This window comes from Oxyura jamaicensis, chromosome 2 (assembly GCF_011077185.1).
Source record: "Oxyura jamaicensis isolate SHBP4307 breed ruddy duck chromosome 2, BPBGC_Ojam_1.0, whole genome shotgun sequence".
Taxonomy (NCBI): domain Eukaryota; kingdom Metazoa; phylum Chordata; class Aves; order Anseriformes; family Anatidae; genus Oxyura; species Oxyura jamaicensis.
Window position 1 is genome coordinate 144,211,332 of NC_048894.1, and position 21,949 is coordinate 144,233,280.

General features: G+C 42.3%; 1 protein-coding gene across 1 annotated transcript in view; it reads left to right on the forward strand.

Moving 5' to 3' along the window:
* Positions 1-21,949, forward strand: part of SLC30A8 (solute carrier family 30 member 8) — a 36,341-nt gene that overhangs the window by 7,394 nt on the left and 6,998 nt on the right. Inside the window, exons 4-11 of the mRNA XM_035317228.1 lie at positions 8,098-8,210; positions 9,590-9,749; positions 11,639-11,757; positions 13,676-13,845; positions 18,313-18,466; positions 18,971-19,160; positions 19,563-19,668; positions 21,746-21,880. Of these exons, the coding sequence (XP_035173119.1) occupies positions 8,098-8,210; positions 9,590-9,749; positions 11,639-11,757; positions 13,676-13,845; positions 18,313-18,466; positions 18,971-19,160; positions 19,563-19,668; positions 21,746-21,880 (1,147 nt within the window). The remainder of the gene's footprint in view (positions 1-8,097; positions 8,211-9,589; positions 9,750-11,638; positions 11,758-13,675; positions 13,846-18,312; positions 18,467-18,970; positions 19,161-19,562; positions 19,669-21,745; positions 21,881-21,949) is intronic.

Genomic DNA, 21,949 nt, shown 5'->3' on the forward strand with positions numbered 1-21,949 from the left:
TTTATTGAGAAGATTATTAAAACCTTTTCATTGAAAAACATTTGGCAGAGACTTCTGAATAAGTTGTGAGGACATTTTTGCCCTCATTTACTTCCAACGGAGCAAGGAGCATTTGAGGGGGGAAAGAAACAAACAAAGCTCCACCGACTGTCCTCATGGCTGCCAAAAAGGGTCTTGAACGAGCGTGCCTTGTGAGCGAAAGAGACTCCAAGAAGTACTCCTTAGCCCTAGACAGGTAACACAGCTCTGTGCTTCCTTCTCTGCCATTGCTTTGTCTTTGCCAACAACATGAGAGTGCTGACCTGCAGATGAGCTGCCAAAGCTGAAGTATGGGGAATTTTGTGGTGTCTACAGGGAACATCTTTCACTATTTCCCAAATGGTTTTTTTTGTTGTTGTTGTTTTGTTTTGTTTTTCCCTTTCAAACTTTCTTAGTAGATGTTTGACGCATTTACTAGACAGCAGCCTGATATAGCTGCATCTGTGATGAATTGAACTAATCTGTCTCCTGATACCCATTTTATAAGCATAGTAGATTTATTGTAGGATGCAAAACCTCATGGATTATGCTGCAATTTTAGGCTGAATTATAATAGTGTTATTGACACCATGTTTGATTCAAGGCTCCTTCATGCCTGAATGTCTAAGTAATCTATCTGATGTGAAAGAAAAGTGATACTGCAAAGGACTTGATCTTTCAAAGCTTTACTTATGCGAATAGTCTATTAGGCTTGAAGCTGATGTGACAGAGGTCCAATGAGTAAATGTTTGCTTGAGTGAAGAAAGACCCTCTGAAAACATATGATGTGTTGTAGCTTGACTTCAAAAATGAGTATAAATGTCTATCACAAAATAGTTTTACAGCTGAACTTATTTTCATTCTTCCTCTTGACTCAAACCAGCAAGTATTTTTAAAAGAAAATAGCTGCTCAGTTACAGCTTAGCACCTCTTGACATTTCCATTATCTCATTGGTTTTCAGGTTATTTATTGCTTGGCTCCCTTAAAAAGTGTAGGACAGAAACTTGGCATAAACACTGTCAGTTCTAATGGAAATCTGTCTCCCCATGTTCCTATACTGGGGTCACTGCCATCGTATTTTAGTCATTTCAATGTCTGGATTATTATTTAAATATTAGTACACGGCTCCATAAATATACATGGCACTGTCCAAGAGGACTTTTGTGGTAATATTTATATTTTTAAAAGATGTCACATGATTCTGCAATTCATTTTCGTTCCTGAAGAATCTCAGAGACTTTTTGATACTTTGCAGAGGTGTGGGCACAGCTTCAGTGGTTAAGTCCTTTGGCACCTTTCTCCCTCTGGATACATGGACATCTCTGGACAAAGCCTTTATATGGTGCAGGGTGGGGTGTCCTAAGACAGGGCTTGTTGTTAGGACAGGGATGTCATACAAGTACCTGACATTTGTGTTGCACATCTTCTTGGCCTTTTTTTGGTCAAATGAAGTTTTATTAACTGAAAGATCTAATTACTCATTCACAGATATTATCATCAACACATTCCAGGATCCTCTTGGGTTGCTTATGCCCTGTGGTGGTGTTCTTCCAGAAGATAGCAGGGCACTTGAAATCCCCCCTGAGGTCCAGGGGCTGTGAACATGAGGCTGCCCCATCTGCCTGTAGAGGGCCTCATCTGCTCGGTCTTCATAGCCAGGTGGCCTGCAACAGACCCCCTCTATGTCACCTTTCCCTGCCCTCCCTTTAATCCTGACCCATAAACTTTTGTCAGCCCCTCATCCATCCCTGGGGACTCCATTTATTCATAGACATAGAGTGCAAAGGGGCGCGGCGCGGGCCCCCCCGCCCTTCTCCCCTGCCTGTCCTTCTGAAAGAGCCTGTACCCTTCCATTGCAGCCCTCCAGTCACAGGAGACATCCCACTATGTCTCTGTGATCCCAGCAAGGTCATAGCCCTGTAACTGAAGTATATATTTAACTCATCTTGTTTATTCCCCATACTTCATGCTTTGGTGTGAAAGCACTTAATAGACACACCCCAGCATGTTGAGTTTTGGGGGGATTTAACCATAATGGTGCCTTGTATGAACTTCCTTACCTACACGCAAGTGCTGGCGACCACATTTAGCTCTCATTTTGTTGATTTTGTGGTCCCTCCCTATCATGTCATCCCATGCCTCTGTTCAGCAACCCTGTCCATCATTCCTTCACAGGGCTGCTGATTAACATTTCCCTCCCCCATTTTTATTCCAGAAATGGGGAGGGAGAGCCACAGCCTCCTGTCTCCTTCCTCCTGGGAAGATTTGGCTTCTCAGGGGAAGCCCTCACAGCCCAGTGGCACGGGGACCACGTCCAACCCACCCCAGGGAACCAGCGTGGTGGTGGGGAGGCAGCCTGCGTGCTCGGGCTTGCACAGACCAGCTGCGGGCACAGCTTCAGGTGTCTTAAGCCGATCAGTAGCAATAAGCTCATTTTAGCCTTTGGTATAAATTACCACATTTTTCCATTCCCTGTGTGTAGGCTTAATGAGCAGCTCCAATGCTTTCAACTGAATCTATTTTGCACACAGATTGCCTCTTTCTTTGCCAGCCCCCAGCCTCTTTCTTTTTAATAAATGCCATTATTACAATACACGGGGAACAAAACTGTTTTTATCTCAATCATATGAGTAGGAAGTCTGAATACAGGCCCCTTTCCCTGCACACAGGCTGTGGGGGAGAGTGTTTTGCACATGCCAAGCCTGTCAGTAGTCACTAGCGGGTTTGGATGCATTGAGGCTTCCCCTGCCAAACTTGAAATTCTTAAAAGGGGCCTGGATTTAGCTGAGCTCCCTGAAAATCAGGTCAGCCATAGGCTTACAGAATAATTCAGGTTGGAAGGGACCTCAGGAGGTCTCTGGTCCAACTCCCTGCTCAAAGCAGGGTCAGCCCCGAGATCACACAGGGTTGCTCAGGGGTTTATCCAGTCTAGTCTTGAAAATATCTCCCAGGATATAGACTGCCTAATTTCTCTGGAGAATCTGCTCTAATACTGAATTATCCTCACAGTTTTTTTATTTATTTATTTATTTATTTATTTATTTTCCTTTATATTCAGTCTGGACTCCTCTTGTTTCAATTTATGATCATTGTTCTCATCCTTCCTACATGCACATTAATAAAGCTCCATCTTCTCAATAACCTCTTAAAAACATCAGTAGGCTGTTTGTGGGTTCCCCTGAAGCCAACTCTTCTTTAGGCTTGATAAGTCCTGTTCCCTCAGAGGAAGTGCTCCAGCCCTCAGCTGTCCTGGTGGCCCCTGATGATCCCATGCTAGTTTATTGATCTTTCCTGCACTGGGGGCTCCAAAACTGTACTCAGTATTCTAGATTTGGTCTCAAAAGTCTGTTCCAAGTGCATTGATCCTTGCCTGCTGAATTTCACAGGGTTTCTGTCATCCCAGCTGCACCCCTGGGTTGGAGTCATCTGACAGCTTGATCAGGGTCCACTCCAACCTCCTCCTCCAGGTCATGGACAAAGATATTAAACAGGACTGGTCCTAGGATAGGTGAGAGGCTCCACTTTTCACCACTCTCCAAGAAGGATATGAACCATAGTTTTACAAGTGTCTGAAGCTGAGCATTCAGAACTTCCTGCCTTATTCAAAAAATGTCTGTAAGTCAAATCAGATTAAACTTGCATCACATCTCTTTAAATTAGGCCCATGATAGTTTTCTATTGTTTTTTAACAGTCAATGGTGGTGGTGTGGGAGGATAAATTCTTCAGAGAGTTAATCATTTGGTATGTTGGTCATCTATCAAGTGATCTAGACAATCACTTATAAAGGCCTAGGAAATATCTTGACCAAATTTCTGAAGTTTCCATGAATTCAGTTTCCCGAACAGGCCAGATTATTTCTTGCTGGCAATAGATCAATGTAATATTGACCAGAAATATTCAATATGCCACCTCATAAACCAGTCGATTTACATCAGATTGTACCAGCTACACTGTGAGCTAGATATTGGCTTGATGTAGCACAGATTTATGATTCTGTTCTTCATATATCATTACAGTGGGATTTTGAGTACCATCATACAAGTGAAACTCAAGGTTTCTTGTCTCAAGGTTTATGTTTTTATTTTACTGTAACTGAAATGAAACGACCAGCATATATAGAGGCAAATGGACTCAAAGTTTTAATCTCCTTTAGTCTAAAGCACAGAGTTAAAGTGGCAAAACTGCCCCTACTTTACATCTTCTGTTGAAGGTACATGATGGAAATAGTTTTGCAGCTCTCTGCTAAATCACCCTGACATCTATTCCACATTACTGCTAAGGGCCTATGACTTACAGAAGAACTGACCGTTACTAACTCCAGCCCAGCTGCCTAACAGGAAGTTTTTGAGACAAGAGACAAGAAAAGGGTAATGTTGAAGGCAGGAAAGTTGTGTAAATACCTAAGAGCATGTCTTTATGCATAAGTTTTTAGCATTATATTAACTGGTAGTTTTTTCTGTCTATCAGTGAAGCCTTAGGCTTGTACTTGATTCTTATCTGTTGGGCTAATATCACGAGGCACAAAGTTTCAAGAGTGCTTGGGAGATGACTTCTTCAGGTGGAGACTGATTTTCCATTAGAGATGTGTAGGAAATATTTTCTTCTTTTTCTGTCTTCCTGTAGGTGATATGAAAACACTTACAGGACCCAAGAGCCCTCATCAAATAATGGTTTTCCAATACTCCTGGTACCTTGTGAAAGCCAATGATGAGGAAAACTTTAAGTGCTTCTTGTGACTTCTGAAAGGTTTTTGTTGTGGGCCCTGTGGTTATGTCTCCTTCATACTGGCTTGCCAGATGACATCAAGACCAAGCAGTATCTCGGGGAACTCAGCAAAACCCATCCAATTGCTTTTGGCCTCATGTTAGGTGATTATGAAGACCTTGTAGAAAGGACTGTGTCTGCCCAATTCTGCCATACACCATCTCCATAGTACAGTGATGCCCACTTCGTGTCAGAAAGAAAATTAGAGCCAAGATAGTAAAAGCTATGAAACAGAAATTAATTAACTCAGTCTCAGAAAATTGATGGTGGAAGGTTTATAACAATGATACAGAAAAGTATGATTGATGTGATGAAGGTAACCAGGGAGTGGTCATTAATTATTTTTAACAGCACAAGAACTAATTATAATATAATCCAGACAGCTTAAGGATGCATTATTTTTACACAAATCATAATGAAACTGTGGAACTCACCAATTTTTAATCAGCCAGGTTCACATAATCACAGAATTGCAGAATGGTTGAGGTGGGAAGGCACCCCTAGAGGCCATCTGGTCCAACCCCTGCTCAAGCAGGGACACCCAGAGCAGGGTGCCCAGGGTCACATCCAGGTGGCTTTTGAAGACTTCCAAGGAGGGACACACCAAAACCTCTCAGGGCAACCTGTGCCAGTGCTCAGCTACCCACACAGTAAAGTGCTTCCTGATGTTCAGGTGGAACCTTCTGTGTTCTAGTTTGTGCCAATTGCCTCTTGTCCTGGCCCTGGGCACCACTGAAAGAGCGTGGCTTCATCCTCTTTGCACCCTCCCTTCAGGTATTGATAGACACTGATGAGACCCCCTGAGCCTCCTCGTCTCCAGGTTGAATAGTCCCAGCTCTCAGACACTCCTTGTAGGAGGGGTGCTCCAGTCCCTTCATCATACTGGTGCCCCTCTGCTGGGCACTTTCCAGTGTGCCCATGTCTCAGTTGAACTGGGACCCCCAGAACTGGACACAGTACTCCATGTACAGCCTTGCCAGTGCTGAGTAGAGGGGAATGATCACCTCTCTTGACCTGCTGGTAACACTGCAGCCAAGTAAACCGTTAGCCTTCTTAGCAGCAAGGGCACATTGATGACACATGTTCAACTTGGTATCTACCAGGACTCTAGCTCCTTTTCTGCAGAGCTGCCTGCCATATTGGTGGCCCCCAGCATATTCTGGTGGCTGGAGTTTTTGAGTTTTGTACAGAAAAAAAAATATGTAAAGGGCTATTAAACGCAAGTTGTGGTTCAGCCAGCTCCCAGTGCTGCCCCAGACTGCCACACTGCCAGGTTTGTGCAGCCTGGAGGAAGGCGCCGGGGAAGAACCCCTCTGGACATGTTCCTTCCTTGTACTTTGTCCTTGTCTATCCCCTCCTGCTCACGACGGAGGCTGGATACTACAAGCACCTTTGTTCTGAGTACAAGTCTTGTCATGCTGCTACGCAGACGGAAAATTATTCACAGTAGATTCATGAATACATGGTCAAACTCTCAAAATGAGACTAAATAAAATAACCATCAGTGCAATTACCTTCTAGTAGATATCTCAATGTATGCAAATACATAAATATTTACCTTTGTTTTGTGTCCAAAATACCACGGAAGGAAAAGAAGCATCTGGATGGCCAGGCTGTAAAAAGGTATTAAATGACTTGGAAATGTTCAAGTTTGGTGCATCAGTTGAAATCAGAGTGGTATCAGCATAAGGGATGCGACTTTGGCTTAGATAATTTTTTCTCCAAAGGCACTTTCATATCCTCTCAGGCACCAAAAATTACTCCTTCCCCTTGGGAAGGAGATGCCTTCCTGTGGGAAGTGCATTGATTCCACATTTTGCTCTTTTCACTGGGGTCTCATAATGGTCTAGGAGGACGGCAATTATTCCCATCAGCTTGTAGATCAAGGCACCCAATAGATCAAGTGAAAACAAACAAAAGGAAGTTGCAATCAAAAACTCTTGCTAATGACCTGTGTGGAATCTGCAATATGTATTAGTATTTTCTCCTTCCCCCCTTCCAGGCATGACTCAGTAAGTGCCTTTCTCTGATGTTTCCCCTGACTGTCTTTTTTAAAGGAAAGAGAATTTGAAATGGAGAAAATATTATTTTTTAATCTGGGACTCTTCTTGTGGTGTGCTGGTGAAGAGATCTGATGCTCAAAGGCTACATCTTGCTCTAACACACTCAGGAGGGGTTTACAGTTTGACAGAGCTGATCTTTGCACCTTAAGCTTTTGATTCACACATTTATAAAACCGTATCTTGGTTTCTTTTAATTAGTGGCAGGCTGCTTTTGGAATAATAATAATAAAAAAAGAGGTAGCACACAGGAGCTGGCAGGAGCCTTCCTGACTCATGGGGCTGGATGCTGCTCTCCAAGTTCAAAGGGAGCAGCAAATGTTCGCCACCTCTGACAACCGGGCTGCTTTTATTCAGGCACCCCTTAGATAGAAAAATGTGACATTTGTGGGTTTATGCTGTCTCTGTTTGCTTTTGCATCTGTTCAACAAGATCTGTGGACAGTGCTTTCCTACCCCTTGACAGTACTCCAAGGTTTTGTTTGCTGATGAAGAGACTTGAAGATTAAAAAAGGGAGGGAGGTCAGAAAATGACCCATTTTGTTAGCAGCAAGGAAAGGATTTGGTGGCTCAGAAATCAACAGGGGTAATTTTGGCATCCCTGCCCTGACAGGCTGTTGAGCGGATCATGACTCATATCGTTAAGATGATTTTAACATTCAGTGCCAGCTGATGAAAATTGAGTTAAAGGGAAATTAATTTTACATGCAAACTGCAGAGCACTGGAAGTTAACTCCAGAGGGGGATCATGAGAAAGAAAAACTCGCATGCCCTGATCTCCAGGGGAAAGTGAGAAAACTACAGTATTTTATTCAGCCATCTGGAAGGAATCAGTTTGTGGTACCTTCTGAGTCTAATTCATCAGCAAAACATTGTGTGCAAGTGACATGGTGCACACGAGGAGCCTGATGGATGTAAAACTCGAGCACTGGAGAAGGACTAGCTGCAGGCACCCAGCCTGCCAGATGGGCAGCCCATTCCCCAGGCAGCTCAGCTCCCGTTTATTTGCTGTTGTGAGGAAAATAAAGAAAAACACGGACAAAGGGACTAGGAAAACTCAGTGTCTGCAGGCATCGGTCACTGCTTTCTCGCAAGCTCCATGGAGGCGCGTAGGGGGAATTGGTTGCCTCCACTGAGCAAACAGAGACCACATGGTGACCTGGCTGGGGAACAAGCTGACTCAGGGGAACAAGCTGAACCCTTGGAACATCTCAAAAATATTTACAAACCCAAATCCATGCTGATTATCTACAGTTGCGGTGCTTGGCTGCCAAGGAAGCGGAGAAAATGCTGGTGGCCAGGTGGGGCAGCTCTTCTTCCACCAGGACCTCTGAGGAGGTGATGAACCCAATGGCTCTCACCCATGGGTGGGTGAGGGCCACAGGGTGCCCTGGTGGGACTCAGACCCACTGAGCAGCTGCAGCCCACTCCAGCTGCCCCAAAAGGCAGCTGGAAAAGCTTATGACTTCAGGGCAGCTTTTTTTTTCCCTTGACATTGACCACAGCTGATTGGCAGCATGATTTCTTTCCAACAAATCATCCAAGAATTTAGGCATCCTTACACTTCCCTAAACAGTGCAGAAACATTACAGAAAGCCACTAAGATGCTTGTACTTCCCAAGAGCACAGCTTTACTTCTTGCATCGATGAAACAACTCTTCTTGGCCGCAAAGAAAACTCCTCACTACCCCGAATGGGGAAAAGTCATTACAAGGGGCAGTGAAACCTAGCTTAATGTCATGCTCCCAGGCTGATTTTTTTCTTTTTTTCTCTTTGGGCTCTTCTTGGTTGGGAGATATGGAGGAGGGACTGTCCTTGCTAACCAAACCACCTTGGAGCCTCACAGAATAAACTGGGTAGACTCTGGGCAGCACCAGGTCATCCAGGGGCTCCTGTAGTTTCAATGCAATGTAACTCCATGTCCCTCTTCCCCACCCCATATTTCCCAGGCAGAAATGATAAGAAGGACAGCACTGAAATTTTGTGACAGATCCGATTTGGCTGGGAAATCATCCTGGGTGATGTTCAAAGACCGACTTCTACTGAACCTCTCTCCTTTTTATGAAATCAGTGGTACAAAGGGGTCAGCGTACATTGGAGAACTGATTTTATTATTGTTATTATTATTGAAATGCCTTTGAAACTTTTGGGCTAACATTTTCCATGTTCTTCTGGAACAGTGATAGTTTTTGTACTTAAGTGGAAATTTGAGATGAAACAGTTCTGCATGCAGAGAGACGAGAGAAATATCTTTAGTCAATTATATTTGCAAAATATAAGAATTTTTATTTTTAAATTGTCTTCCTGACAAAGCTGTTGGGAATAGAAAACTGAAAATTCCCACAGAATTATCTCCAAGCCACGCCAAAGTTGGTTAGTATTTGCCTGAGGTATGACTTTTTGAAAACCTCATGCTGTGCAGTCCAAGTCCTTTCCTTTCTGTAACCTTTATCATTATGTGCACAACACACACAGCCTAAGAAAGTCACCAAGTGCTCCATAAACTGGTAAATGATGTAGGAGTGCCTGAAGAGCTGGGAAACACAGCCAGAGAAGTCATTTTGTGTGCAGCTCCCTCCCACAGAGTCCTGTTTGTGTGAGCAAGGCTCTCCTATGAACTGCTGTTCCCAATCCTGCTTTTATCCTACAGAAGCATTAATTACAAACTTTCTGGGGCTGCAGGGCTAGATGCTCAAATAACCAGGGTTTTTCCTTTTTTGACCTTCTGTTCCTTTCAATCCCAAAGGATAAGCCGGCATCAGAAGAATTTAAATGAAGAGAGGCAGCAGCAGGAAGCAGGAGATGCTGAAGCTAATCCAGCGTATCACTGTCACGGCTACTCGCAGGCCTATGAGAACAGGAAAAGGGAGCAGCATCAAGCCCGGAGGAAGCTCTGTGCTGCATCAGTAATTTGCATCTTCTTCATGGTTGCTGAGATTACAGGGGAGTATGTTTACTCAAAGGGAGCTCACTTTTGTGCCCAGCACAGCTGTATTCCTGCCCTTCTGCACCCACTCTGCCTGCAGTCACCCCCATTGCATAGAGGTGAACCCACCTGGGATCAAATAACTCCATTTTACCCTTTTATCCAAATAACATTTTTTTTTTCCCTAGTAAAATTAACATATTTTCATATATTAATTTAAGGATTGCATCTGGGTAGGAATAGGAGGATCAGTTAATGGTCTAAACTCTTCTCCCAGGTATTTAACCTCAGCTAAAAATGGCTACCATGTTTTAGCATCATGTCACAAATGGGTTTTTAATAACTTGAGTTAGTTTTTTTTTTTGGAAAAGATAAAAGGACTTTTCATGCTTATCCAGGCCAATGAGCCTTCAGTGCTGGTGAAGGCTGCTAGCAGCAGGATCTGACATTAAACTCAAAAGTCTTTACAAAATCCAGGGAAATCCAGGGCCAGATTCACCATCTGCTTTTCTTCAGTTAAGTCAATGTATTTATACCAGGGCACGTTTATCTTTTAAATTGGCTTGCTGGTATGTCTCTGGATCAATGGATGATTATTCCCCTGTCTAATTAGCTTCCAATTCTGGACCTATCCTACAATATCCAACATAGGTTTTTGGCTCCCTCCTAGAACATTAGCTTTCATTTTGTCTCACTGATCTGCTCTCTGCATGGCTTCTGTGATATTTATACCTACCTGATAATTCCTGGCTCTTTAATTTCCCCTTCTCTGAGATAAGGTGACGTAAGAAATGAGGAATCCCACAGGTTTTAGCCATGTGTACCCCAGGGGATGTAGGAAAAATCAGAGCGGAAGGTCTCTGAAACCCATGGTTTCCCAGAATCAGAGTCTCTGGAGCCCCACGAAGATGCAATAGAAAGGCTTTGTCTTCCCCACAGGTGAGAATTGGAGGCACTGAAGGAGTCGCTGCCTTTCTGCCTTCGTTCCTGGCTGCCAAACCCAGCCGGATTTTCTCCAACTCTTCCCTCCCATAGGTTTCATTTGCATAAAGCCCACTTGTTTGTAGGTCACGTGCATTTCGCCCATGCAAAGTGGTGCACGCCACTAATCTCCATGCAGTAATTTCCAGTGCCAGAAGTAAAGCATTATTAACAAAACCATATAATCAGTAGGCCTAAGTTTGGTGAATGCGGCAATGCTAGAGGATAATTGGAAGGACAGATGATATGTTAACTAAATGTTTCATTTTGCTTAATGAATCATACAGCTTTTTTGCAGTGACAGCTTAAGTAACAGCCTTGAAGACCATTTTGCTTCAGACCATTAAACTTTGACAAACCAGTTATTAACAGCAGTTACAGACAGCAGTCTATGGAGATTTTTGTAATTATGAACCACACATTTAATTTTTTTAATCATCAGGCTAGACAGCATGTGCCTAGTGATTGACCAGTGAGTGACTGACATTTTCTACTGCTTTGTGGTATACAAAGCTATAAACAGCTATCGTGAGTAATAGTAATCATAAAGGCCACTTGTTGGGAGTATTGATGCAAAGCAGTAAAAGCCTGTAACTATTACACAAGCTTTACTCTTGAAAGTAAAGAGCATGCGACCCCTCCTACCACTCTTAAGGACAAACAGTTTCTGTAGGCATTATTATGGTAAACAGAAGATACAGAGCTGCATCACTCTCAAATATATTGAAAAGTTGTGTTTCAGTGAATCCCTAGATCTTTTCTGTGATTTTTTCTTTTTTTCTCTAACCATCTGTGCTGGCCCTCACTGATCTCCCAAAAGGAGTACGGTTTGCTGAGCCTGGTACACCAACTGTCTCCGAAAGACAATTTTGTCTTCTTCTAATGCAGGCCCATCACAATCTCCAGAGATCTGGAGATATCAGTCAAGCCAATGACACCCTATATAGTCCTGATATAAGTGTCTACCAAGGATTTTTGGTGGCTAAGGACCAAATGTGGATTTCAAAGTACTTTATTCCCATTTGGAAAGAGAGACAAACCTAGCGTGTTTCCTCATAATGAAAAGAAACACAATGATTTGACCAGGTTGCTAAGATAAACAGACTGAGATCTCAGAAATTCACCCAAAGCATCAGCTATGTCACAATAAATGAAGTAATCATTTGCCAACATTTTTCAAAGACAGCAGGCTGGAAGCAAGCTTTTGTAAGGCTGTCCCAAAGAACATGGAAATACAGTATCAAAAATGCAATTGGGCTTTGCAGACAGCTTGTGCTCTACATATTTGTTTGCTGAAAGATAGCTGATGCCTTGGCTGTTAACATCTGTGCACTGACAGACAGTGCTTCCCCCTGCTACGTAAAATTGTTTTCTACTTAGGAAAGAGTTGACCTGCAAACAGTGGAAATCTAGGAGCTGTGTCATGATCAAAAAGTAAATGTGCCTTTACACCTGCTCATGTCTTGAGAAATCCCCATTCTGTTGAATTTTGCATTTTACTGCGAGGAATGAGATGCTCCAGAATTCTGCAGTCTTGTCTGCTCCCTTTTGGGAAGTGAGTTTCAGGCAGTTGTAAATGGGATGTACAGGGAGGTAACAAAAAAAAAAAAAAAAAAAAAAAGCTCCTTATATGTGTGATATGCATTCCTGTGTGGTGACAAACCACACAATATTAGTTATCCTAAGCTAAAATTTGAATGTAAGAGAAAATCAGACAGGTAGTGCATCCTGCTGGCATGAAGACTTTCCATCTATGATGAAACAAGAGTTGTGTCTACATGTCCCGTTGGCAGTGGTATATTGCCAACAGTTTTGAATGAGGCATTTTTGATTTTATGATGTTTTTCAGGATTCATTGATTCTCATATGGGTTGTGGTCAGGAGAAACAGGTGAGCTGAAATTAATTAAACAACTGAAGAAGGATGGAAGGATACTGCCAAATGCAGAAACTAGATGCTTTGGGTCTATTATTTCACATTTCCATTTTCCTACATTTCCACTGTGATGAACAGGCTCCCCTGCTATAACGAGTTGGCAGGACAGCTTCCTGCCTGCGATCCTTGTCTTTCCTTGCAGCCACCGGCAGCTGGGGTTGGTTTAAAGCAATCTTTAGTTTCTTTGGATTTGCCTGTAGCCCTGAGACATGGTTAGAAGAACTTGGCAAAATAGTATTTGGCTTACTGGGTAAAAGAAATGTGGTTTCAGACAGCCTATTTTTTTTCCCCTAGAATTCACATAAAACCAAAACCCCCAAAGTAAAATGACATACAGCCACATTTTTGAGCTCTAACAGCAAAATTAAATCATGCATTACAGATGCAAAATGATAGATTAGTCCTGCAAACAGAATGTTTTTCTCTATGCCCTCACCAAGATGCCCAGTTGTTTATCACAGCTCTTCTATTGGAACCTTTCCTTTTACTCCTATTTTAATGTTGCCTGTGACAAACAGTCTGGCATCCAGCCATCTAAAACTCAGTAAGAACATACACCTTTTCCTCTTACAAATAGTGAATTAATAGCATAGGCTAAGGCTCTGAGTTTTTGTATGTACATAAAGTATCACCAATGTGAAGACATAGTGGGAGGATACAGGAAATGTGATGCCCAAGACTGGTTTTCACCAAGAAACATATTAAAGTTGTCATAGTAAAATAACCCAATGGTAATATAAACACAGCACTTATGAATCACAGCTCTTATCCTTAGGACACTCTCAATTATGTATCTAGGACAAAGAAAACCATCACATTTCTTTTTATTAATTCATGCCTTTCACTGCATGAATGTGGTAAAAATGAAGCAATCTATGAAGAGTTTTGAGTCATGTGCATGAACACTGAAAACTAAATGTTCCTTCTGATGCATAGCAACTCAGGTCTCAAGTTTGATCTAGTTGACTCAAACTTGTGACTGGGGCCATGATACGGACACACGTTTCACACAGGTGGGCAGATTGCTGGGAGCCTGGCGGTGATCACTGATGCAGCACACATCCTGGTGGACTTGACAAGCTTCCTCATCAGCCTCGTCTCGCTGTGGCTTGCCTCCAAACCTCCCACCAAGCAGTTAACTTTTGGGTGGCACCGAGCAGGTAGGAAATGTGTCACAGTGTGGTGAAATGGGAAAGGGAAGTCATCATAACAAGGTACTGGAAAATGTGCTAATGTCCTATAAGGTCTGCAGAAATTGAAAGATAGTGTGCTAAAATTCTCAAAGCCCCCAGGACACATCACAAAAGTAGCAAGCCAATGAGCTTCAAAGAAGTAAAGAGTCCATTTATGCTTCCCTTCAAATGTGTCTTCCAGTTCATTATTTTGTATGGTTTTGGGCTGGTGCTAGCTTTGTCTGAGATAACAGTGGCTTCCCTTATTGACTTGAGAGTCAGCAGGACTGAATCTTCAATAAAGCTAGCTTCTATAAAAGCAGAAATAGCCATAAAAGTGAATGTTTACTCCATTTATTACAAGGTAACACAAAGCACTAACTTATTTAGAAAAGACAGTGTTATATTTATATAAAAGAAACAGTAATATTTACTGTTTTATAAATCATCTCTTTATCTCCATTGTTTTTAATTAGTTGGAAGCATGGGTAGGTTTTGAATATTCTCCATCCTAAACTAAAATTGACATATTTATGGATGACACCTAATATCAGAAGCCTGACAATCAAATGCAAGAGCAGTTTTACAGAATACAAGGTTTGTGTCAAGACATCCATGGAGGTGTTGGTCTATCTCAAATGGCTCTAGACACCTACACACCTGAACTGAGGACTAAGATGATGAATGCTTCAAGAACGTTCAATATGACAGTCTTGAAGCACCTTCTGAATCAGGGTGTCTGCAAGAAAAAGGTTGCCTGTAGCTGCAGAACTTACAAGACAAGACATGCCATGTGGCCATATGTCCAGTTCTGAGCCCCCCAGTAGGAGAGAGACACAGGCTTGTTGGAAAGAGTCCAACAGAGGGGTATCAAGATGATGAAAGCACTGGAGCACCTCTCCTACAAGGAGTGTCTGAGAGCTGGGACTGCTCAGCCTGGAGAAGAGGAGGTTCAGGGGGGATCTCATCGATGTCTATCAATACCTGAAGGGAGGGTGCAAAGAGGAGGAAGTCAGGCTCTTTTCAGTGGTGCTTGGGGCCAGGACAAGAGGTAATGGGCACAAACTAGAACACAGGAGGTTCACATTCTGTGATTCTGTGGCACTCATCCTGTCTTTATATTGTTCCGTAAATATATTTTACCAACACTATGAAATGCGCTGCTGGATGAGATGGAGTTTTAATGTGAGAGAAGTGTAGCTGGTATTATGTTGCCAACACACAGCTAAATTATGCAGCTTTAGCAAAGTACTACTTACCGTCCATTATAACTTTTTCTGTTTGTGCTCTTAGCCTTGGAGGAAAGGAAAGTGAGAGACCTTTCTCTTAATGACAGGGAAGTGGCAGGCAGGTTCAGCCATCTCATGGAACTTCACCCTCAGTCTGTGTGAGATTGTTCAGGTTTCTGTCATTGCAATGTGGAACCTCAAAACCTATCATTTACTTTATTGTCTTTTTATCCTGGTGGCAATAAGAGATCTGCATCAAATGTCAGTGGCTATTTAATCCATTCTGTGATAATTATCCTGTTGCTTATTTCCCCAGCTATATTTCCAGTTTAACATGCAGGTGGGTGCCTTAGGGAGCTGAGAGCAGTCAGATGGGTGGCAGAGTCACAGTGTGCTGACCGCTGAAGTCTTGCAGCCTTCTGTGACACTGGAAGCTGTTTTTGACTGCTTCTTTCAGACTGATAGATTGGCTTTGTCATGCAAAACTGTGTATGACAGGGCTCGGATTTAGCAGGAGCCACCTGAATGCCTCCTGTCTTCTAAGCCAGGCAGCAAAATAAGTCAAGACAGTGGTTCAACACAATCCTTAGGGTGAGGAGCTGCTTTCAGCAGCTTGGTTAGAAACACAGAACTGAATGAGATTGATGTCTGAGCCAGACCTACTTCCAGGGAGAAAAGGTCTCTGAAGTTTCAATTTCTTTCTCTCTCTTATGGTCTGAAGTTTCTCAAGTAATCTCACAGCGTTGTATGCTGGGCTCTGGTAGGGTTAACAGTTCAGAAGAAATTTAACTGAGAACATTTTAAGTAAACCACTTTGTACTACTGAGGTTTTGCTAAGATGCTACATACAAAAAAATATCTGTATTTTCACCTATGTAGGTAAAGATGACTTCTAACACTTTGAGTGGTGGAGTACATGCACACGTGCACACAGACATTCATGCAGGTGTTCACAAAAGCTGTTGGTTCCTTCACAGCTATCAGAACTTCCCTCTGGGCCAAGTTTGCAGGGTTTCATTCTGTAACTTACAGAAAATGTAACCCCCAACGGGGAGTAAAATATTTTTTTCGCTACAAGAAGGACATGGAGGTGCTTGAGCAAGTCCAGAGAAGGGCTACGAAGCTGGTGAGGGGCCTGGAGAACAAGTCTTACGAGGAGCGGCTGAGGGAGCTGGGCTTGTTCAGCCTGGAGAAAAGGAGGCTCAGGGGTGACCTTATTGCTCTCTACAGGTACCTCAAGGGAGGCTGTAGCGAGGTGGGGGTTGGTCTGTTCTCCCACATGCCTGGTGACAGGACGAGGGGGAATGGGCTTAAGTTGCGCCAGGGGAGTTTTAGGTTGGATCTTAGGAAGAACTTCTTTACCGAAAGGGTTGTTGGACACTGGAATAGGCTGCCCAGGGAAGTGGTTGTGTCACCATCCCTGGAGGTCTTTAAAAGATGTTTAGATGTAGAGCTTAGGGATATGGTTTAGTGGGGACTGTTAGTGTTAGGTTAGAGGTTGGACTTGATGATCTTGAGGTCTCTTCCAGCCTAGAAAATTCTGTGATTCTGTGATTCTGTAAACACCAGATATACTTTATTCTAGCTTCTCTCTATGTATTTTCAAGCAAAACTAGGTTTCCCTGTCAGTGCACTTTAATTCATTATTTGTCAGTTTTAGACAAAATGGTTATTTTTATAAGCATCTGTAGCCTGGACTGCTGCAAAATTTGTTACCATCATGAAAATATATTCAAAATCATAAGCTGAGTTTCAGCTGCTTTCATGAATTGATAGCGGAGGTCTGTGAATTTTCACTCTACTGTGAATTTTCATTTTCCTTGCAATTGTGTCTGTTGTGTTTGTAAAGTGCCACAATTACCCACTGAAGTCACATGGCAATTACAAGGCCCAAAGCCTATTAAAAATGTTCTGCACGTACATACAAACATCCCCAGACCTTGCCTATGGCAGTGCAATAAAAGGTGGCCTTGGGGACAGTGGATTTATTTGAGCCCTGCTCAGAGCCAATAGAGACAAAATTGAATTTTGTTGCCCCAGGGACAAAATAACTTCTTTTGTCCTTATCACTACTGGTGGCATTTGGCAGGACAGGTCCCAGGGGACAGGAAAGAGGTTTTGCCGGCAGGGCCTTGTCAGGAGCTCTCACTGACTTTCTGAATTGTGAAATGAAGAGAGGTAGGCAAAAACAAGGTTAGATGTTGGAGGGTGATTATATCTTCCAGTAGGTTTGAGTGAGCCTTGTTTTCCTCCTTCCCTCCCACCTCTATTCCTGTGGCCAAGATAATCTCACTGGGGGAGATGGGCTGGTTCTTGGGGCCCTCACACAATATTGGCTGGAGCAGGCATGATGCCAGATTTCTCCAAATGCTCCATGATCTCAACAATGGAAGGGGGACAAAATCAGCGTGGTCAGCAGGTCAAGGGAGGTGATTCTCCCCCTCTACTCTGCTCTTGTGAGACCCTACCTGGAGCACTGTGTTCAGCTCAGGAGCCCCCAGCACAAGAGGGACATGGAAGTATTAGATCTTGTCCAGATGTGGCCCACAAAGATGATCAGAGGGCTGGAGCACCTCTCCTATGAAGACAGGCTGAGGGAGTTGGGGTTGTTCAGCCTGGACAAGAGAAGGCCCCAGGGAGACCTTACAGTGGCCTGCCAGTACCTAAAGGGGGCCTACAAGGGAGTGGCTCTTTGACAAGGAGTATAGCAATAGGTGAGGGAGTAATGGTTTTAAACTAAAAAAAGGGTAGATTTAGACTAAATATTCAGAAGCAATTCTTTACTCAGAGGGTGGTGAGGCACCTGAACAGGTTTCTCAGAGAAGCTGTGGGTGTCCCATCCCTAGCAGTGTTCAAGGCCAGGCTGGATGGGGCTTTGGGCAACCTGGTGTGGTGGGAGGTGTCCCTGCCCAGGGCAATGGGAATGGATTTAGATGATCTTTAAGGCTCTTCCAACCCAAACCATTCCGTGATTCTAAGAGGAAGTAAAACAGGGTTAGGCTACCATGTGCATAGAGCTATTCTGGGCAGCCACTGGATTTACCAATGACCAGAAAGGGTTTTAACCTTTTGATTCATTCTTTGTGAACATCAAAGCTACCTACACGCAATTAGTAACTCTCCTGGCTATAAGACTGGCTGACTTGGAATCATTAGCATAAATTCCTTAAAATTTATTGTGTTTCTGTTATGATTCCCATTAAACTTAGATTTCTTTATTTCCTAGAGATTCTGGGAGCTTTGATGTCTATGATAATCATTTGGATGGTGACTGGTGTGTTGACATATCTGGCTAGCATGAGGCTGCTACACCCTGATTATGATATCGATGCTACAGTGATGCTCATTACCTCTGCTTGTGCCATGCTCGCCAACATCCTGTAAGTTACCTTTTTTTCCTCTCCAAATAACTTTTTAAGCTTGAATCTGCTGGTGTATTTCAATAAAAGATGATGGAGAAATCTTGGCCTCAAAATATCTTATGCTTATGAGTTTAATGAGAATATGGAGTAGGGTAAAGAAGAGAGACCATGCTTCTCACTGAATGTTGTAGTTGCTCTTCTTCTGGTAGCTGCCAGATGGGGAGGGGTAATTATGAATGCACAAACTCTACAAAAAGATTAATCTCCATCTCACATTTTATTAGGCATCCGAAAATTCAAGAACTCTGTAGAAAATGAGGCTTCATTAATTCCCCTTCTCACAGACATTCTTGTTTGTATGCAAAACACTGAAACACCTAGGAATTATCTGCTTAACCACTCTATTTTTATCCAATGTGTCTGATTTTACTGTTCAGCATTCAGAAGCAAGATAGGCAATGACGTGTGTGATATCACTGCTTTCAAAGACACAATAACCTCACAGTTTTACATCTCTTGCAGACTAAGCCTGGTTCTGCACCAGACTGGACATGGGCACAGCCATGGGGCACAAGCCAGAGAAACTGTGTCGGCCCCTCCGGAGAAGCCAGCTCTGAGAAATGCCAGCCTGCGGGCAGCCTTCGTGCATGCCATTGGAGATCTATTCCAGAGTATTAGTGTGCTAATTAGTGCACTTATCATCTTCTTTAAGGTTAGTTTTATTAGTTCACATGCTTTCCTTGCAATTAAGGATAACAGTTATTTTCACAGCATCATAATGCTAGGTACTATGCAAAAATTTTCTCTGTTTTAATGATATAGTTGTAATTTAGTCAAGAACAATTATGCTAATTCTTGGGAATTTAAAAGACTATTGAGAGCATCACACTTGCTTTTTGTTGTTTAAACTGCAAGAAGGATAATTTTGTTTCTTCCCCTTTCTTCGCCAATAGCACTTTCACCCCCTGTTCTATCGTTCCCTGACTGGCAAAGGAGGTTGGCGTTGATTCTGTACTAGATGAATGGAATATATTATGCAATGGAATATATTATTCTCTGAGATTAACTAACTAATAATGAAATTAACAAAGTGATGTCTTTGTATTTTTTTTAGCCAGAATACAAAGTAGCTGATCCAATCTGCACATTTGTGTTTTCCATCTTTGTTTTGGCAACCACCATCACAATTTTAAGGGATATTTTGATTGTGTTAATGGAAGGTAGGACTAATTCCAGAATCAGTAGTTATATTTTGTTCTTTCTGTCTGTCTCTCCATGACACTTACATTTGCTGACAAAAGTATAATAGCACACTTCCGTATTATTTTCCAAAATTCTCATAACTGCGATCATACTTTAATCCTAATTTCAATTTTAATCAAAACTGTTTTCTACCATTGCATCAGAACATTTCAGTGTCGTAAAAATCTGTGTACAGGTGTTTTGCTAATGAACACCCTAAATTTTGTATTCCTAAAGCTAAGTTGCTTTTCTTTGCCATAACATTTCTTTTTATCACCCCCTTTAGCAAATGAGATGTCTACTTGCTTTGTTCATTGTGTAATTCCTTTACCCATGTGAAATACAACTCCTTGCCAAAAAGACCAAAGAAAAGAAAAAGGCTGTGCTTTGAACTGTATCTGTGAAATAGGATGAGTGCAAGAGAGAGAAGTTTAAAAGACTTTTAGTTACGCCAGTCCAGAAAAGCAAGGCAGTGGAGCTTTCCAGTCACGTCTGGGCACAAGGAAATAGACAATTCCCAGCACATCATCATGAAGGCAGCAAGAAGAACTAGGCTCAGCAATATTTAATCCTGCCAGCTATGGGCCTGAACATTTGATTTGCAAGGCCAAATGACTTGAGCAGTCATAGATGCATACTTTTGCCTTCCTTACACTAAATAATATAATGCAAACTCTTTCTCAGCTATGAAGACTTAGGCTTAAGGGGAAAAGCAGCTGTAACAACACAGCTTTTGAACGGATATGAGTTACTCACTGTGACTATCTGCATGACAATTTACTTTTCTCTTTCATTTTGTCCCTATTTCTGCTTCAGGAAAGGAAATTTCCAATATTATTTTACAGTAAAGTTTTATTCTAGGGTTGCTCTGCTTTCAGTGATCGAGAGATAGCAATACATTTGTGTAGAAGTGAACCTGGACAGAAAGCAACCGCTAGTTGTGTCTTGGCTGCTGACAAATCAGAAGGTCTCTTGATTACAGAAAAAAATTGAACTAGCAAGGAGGCCTGGCAGCCCCTGATGCACGTGGATCTCCTTCTCAGAGCAGTGATTGCCAGCTTCTGTAAGCAGCGCTCACATGCAAAAATTGGCAATGCTCTGCTCCCCTCTGCAACAGGCCCTTTCATGTTGTCCTCTGGGGAGGTCTCCAAAGCCAGTCTCCTACCTCCTAAGAAGCATATTTCTGCCCAGAATTTTCTAAAGAGGACTTGAAGCTGGTACTGACAGTGTCTCATTAACATCAGTTATGGTACGAAAGACCCAATTAACCAATACTGTACTTATCATGATTATACCTCATAATTGCTGGTATTAAAAATATTTTTTCAATGTACTGATCCAAGTGAAACATGACAAGCATAGCTGTTCGAGTAGGCATAGAGCTGCACTTCCAAATTCCCATGTCTCATGCCAGGAAAGACCCATAATTATGTTCTTTGGGCAAATTTGAATCGAACTCTGAATTTCATATACCAACTACCCCTATCACAAGTGTCCTCACTCTGACTAAGGCTAGAGTGAGAGTGAGATCATCATCATCATCATTATCACCTTTTGTAGAAAAGCTCATCTAAGAAAACAACCAGTGATCTACTAATTAACTAGACCTGTAGTCTAATCTTCTCTCGTCTAAGATTTCTGGGGCAAGCTATTTTAATCTCTGCCTTTCCATCTCTGTTAAACAGATGTTTCTCTATCATATAGGAAGACAGAATCCCTCACAGGTGCTCAGGTGATGCTATAAAATATGCACTCACAAAAGATATTGGTGCTAATATATGCCACAATCTGACTAAACAGTTCACCTCTCTGTGCAAACTGGAGCCTCAGAGTGTCTCCTAACATATTCATAAGCCTCACTCCATGGAGAAGTATAAAACAAGGGATAGGATTACATTTCACATTGAACTCTGAAGTAGACAGTTTTCCCCTGGTGAGGAATATTTTTATAAAACAGTACATCCAACTGAATAAAGGTTCATAATGTATTTTTCTCTAATGATCATAATTATTCTCTCTTCAAAATATGTTTTTTCCCCAATTTCTCCTTCTAAGGAACAGCAAAAGGAATTACTTATGATGCAATAAAAGCAAGAATTTTAGCAGTTGAGAAAGTGGAGTCTGTTCACAACCTTCATCTTTGGTCTCTGACAATGAATCAAACTATTCTATCTGCTCATGTTGCCACAGGTCAGTATGTTTCTGTAAACAGGGAGTAAGTATTCAGCAGCTGCCTGGCAAAGGTCAGTTACTCCTGAT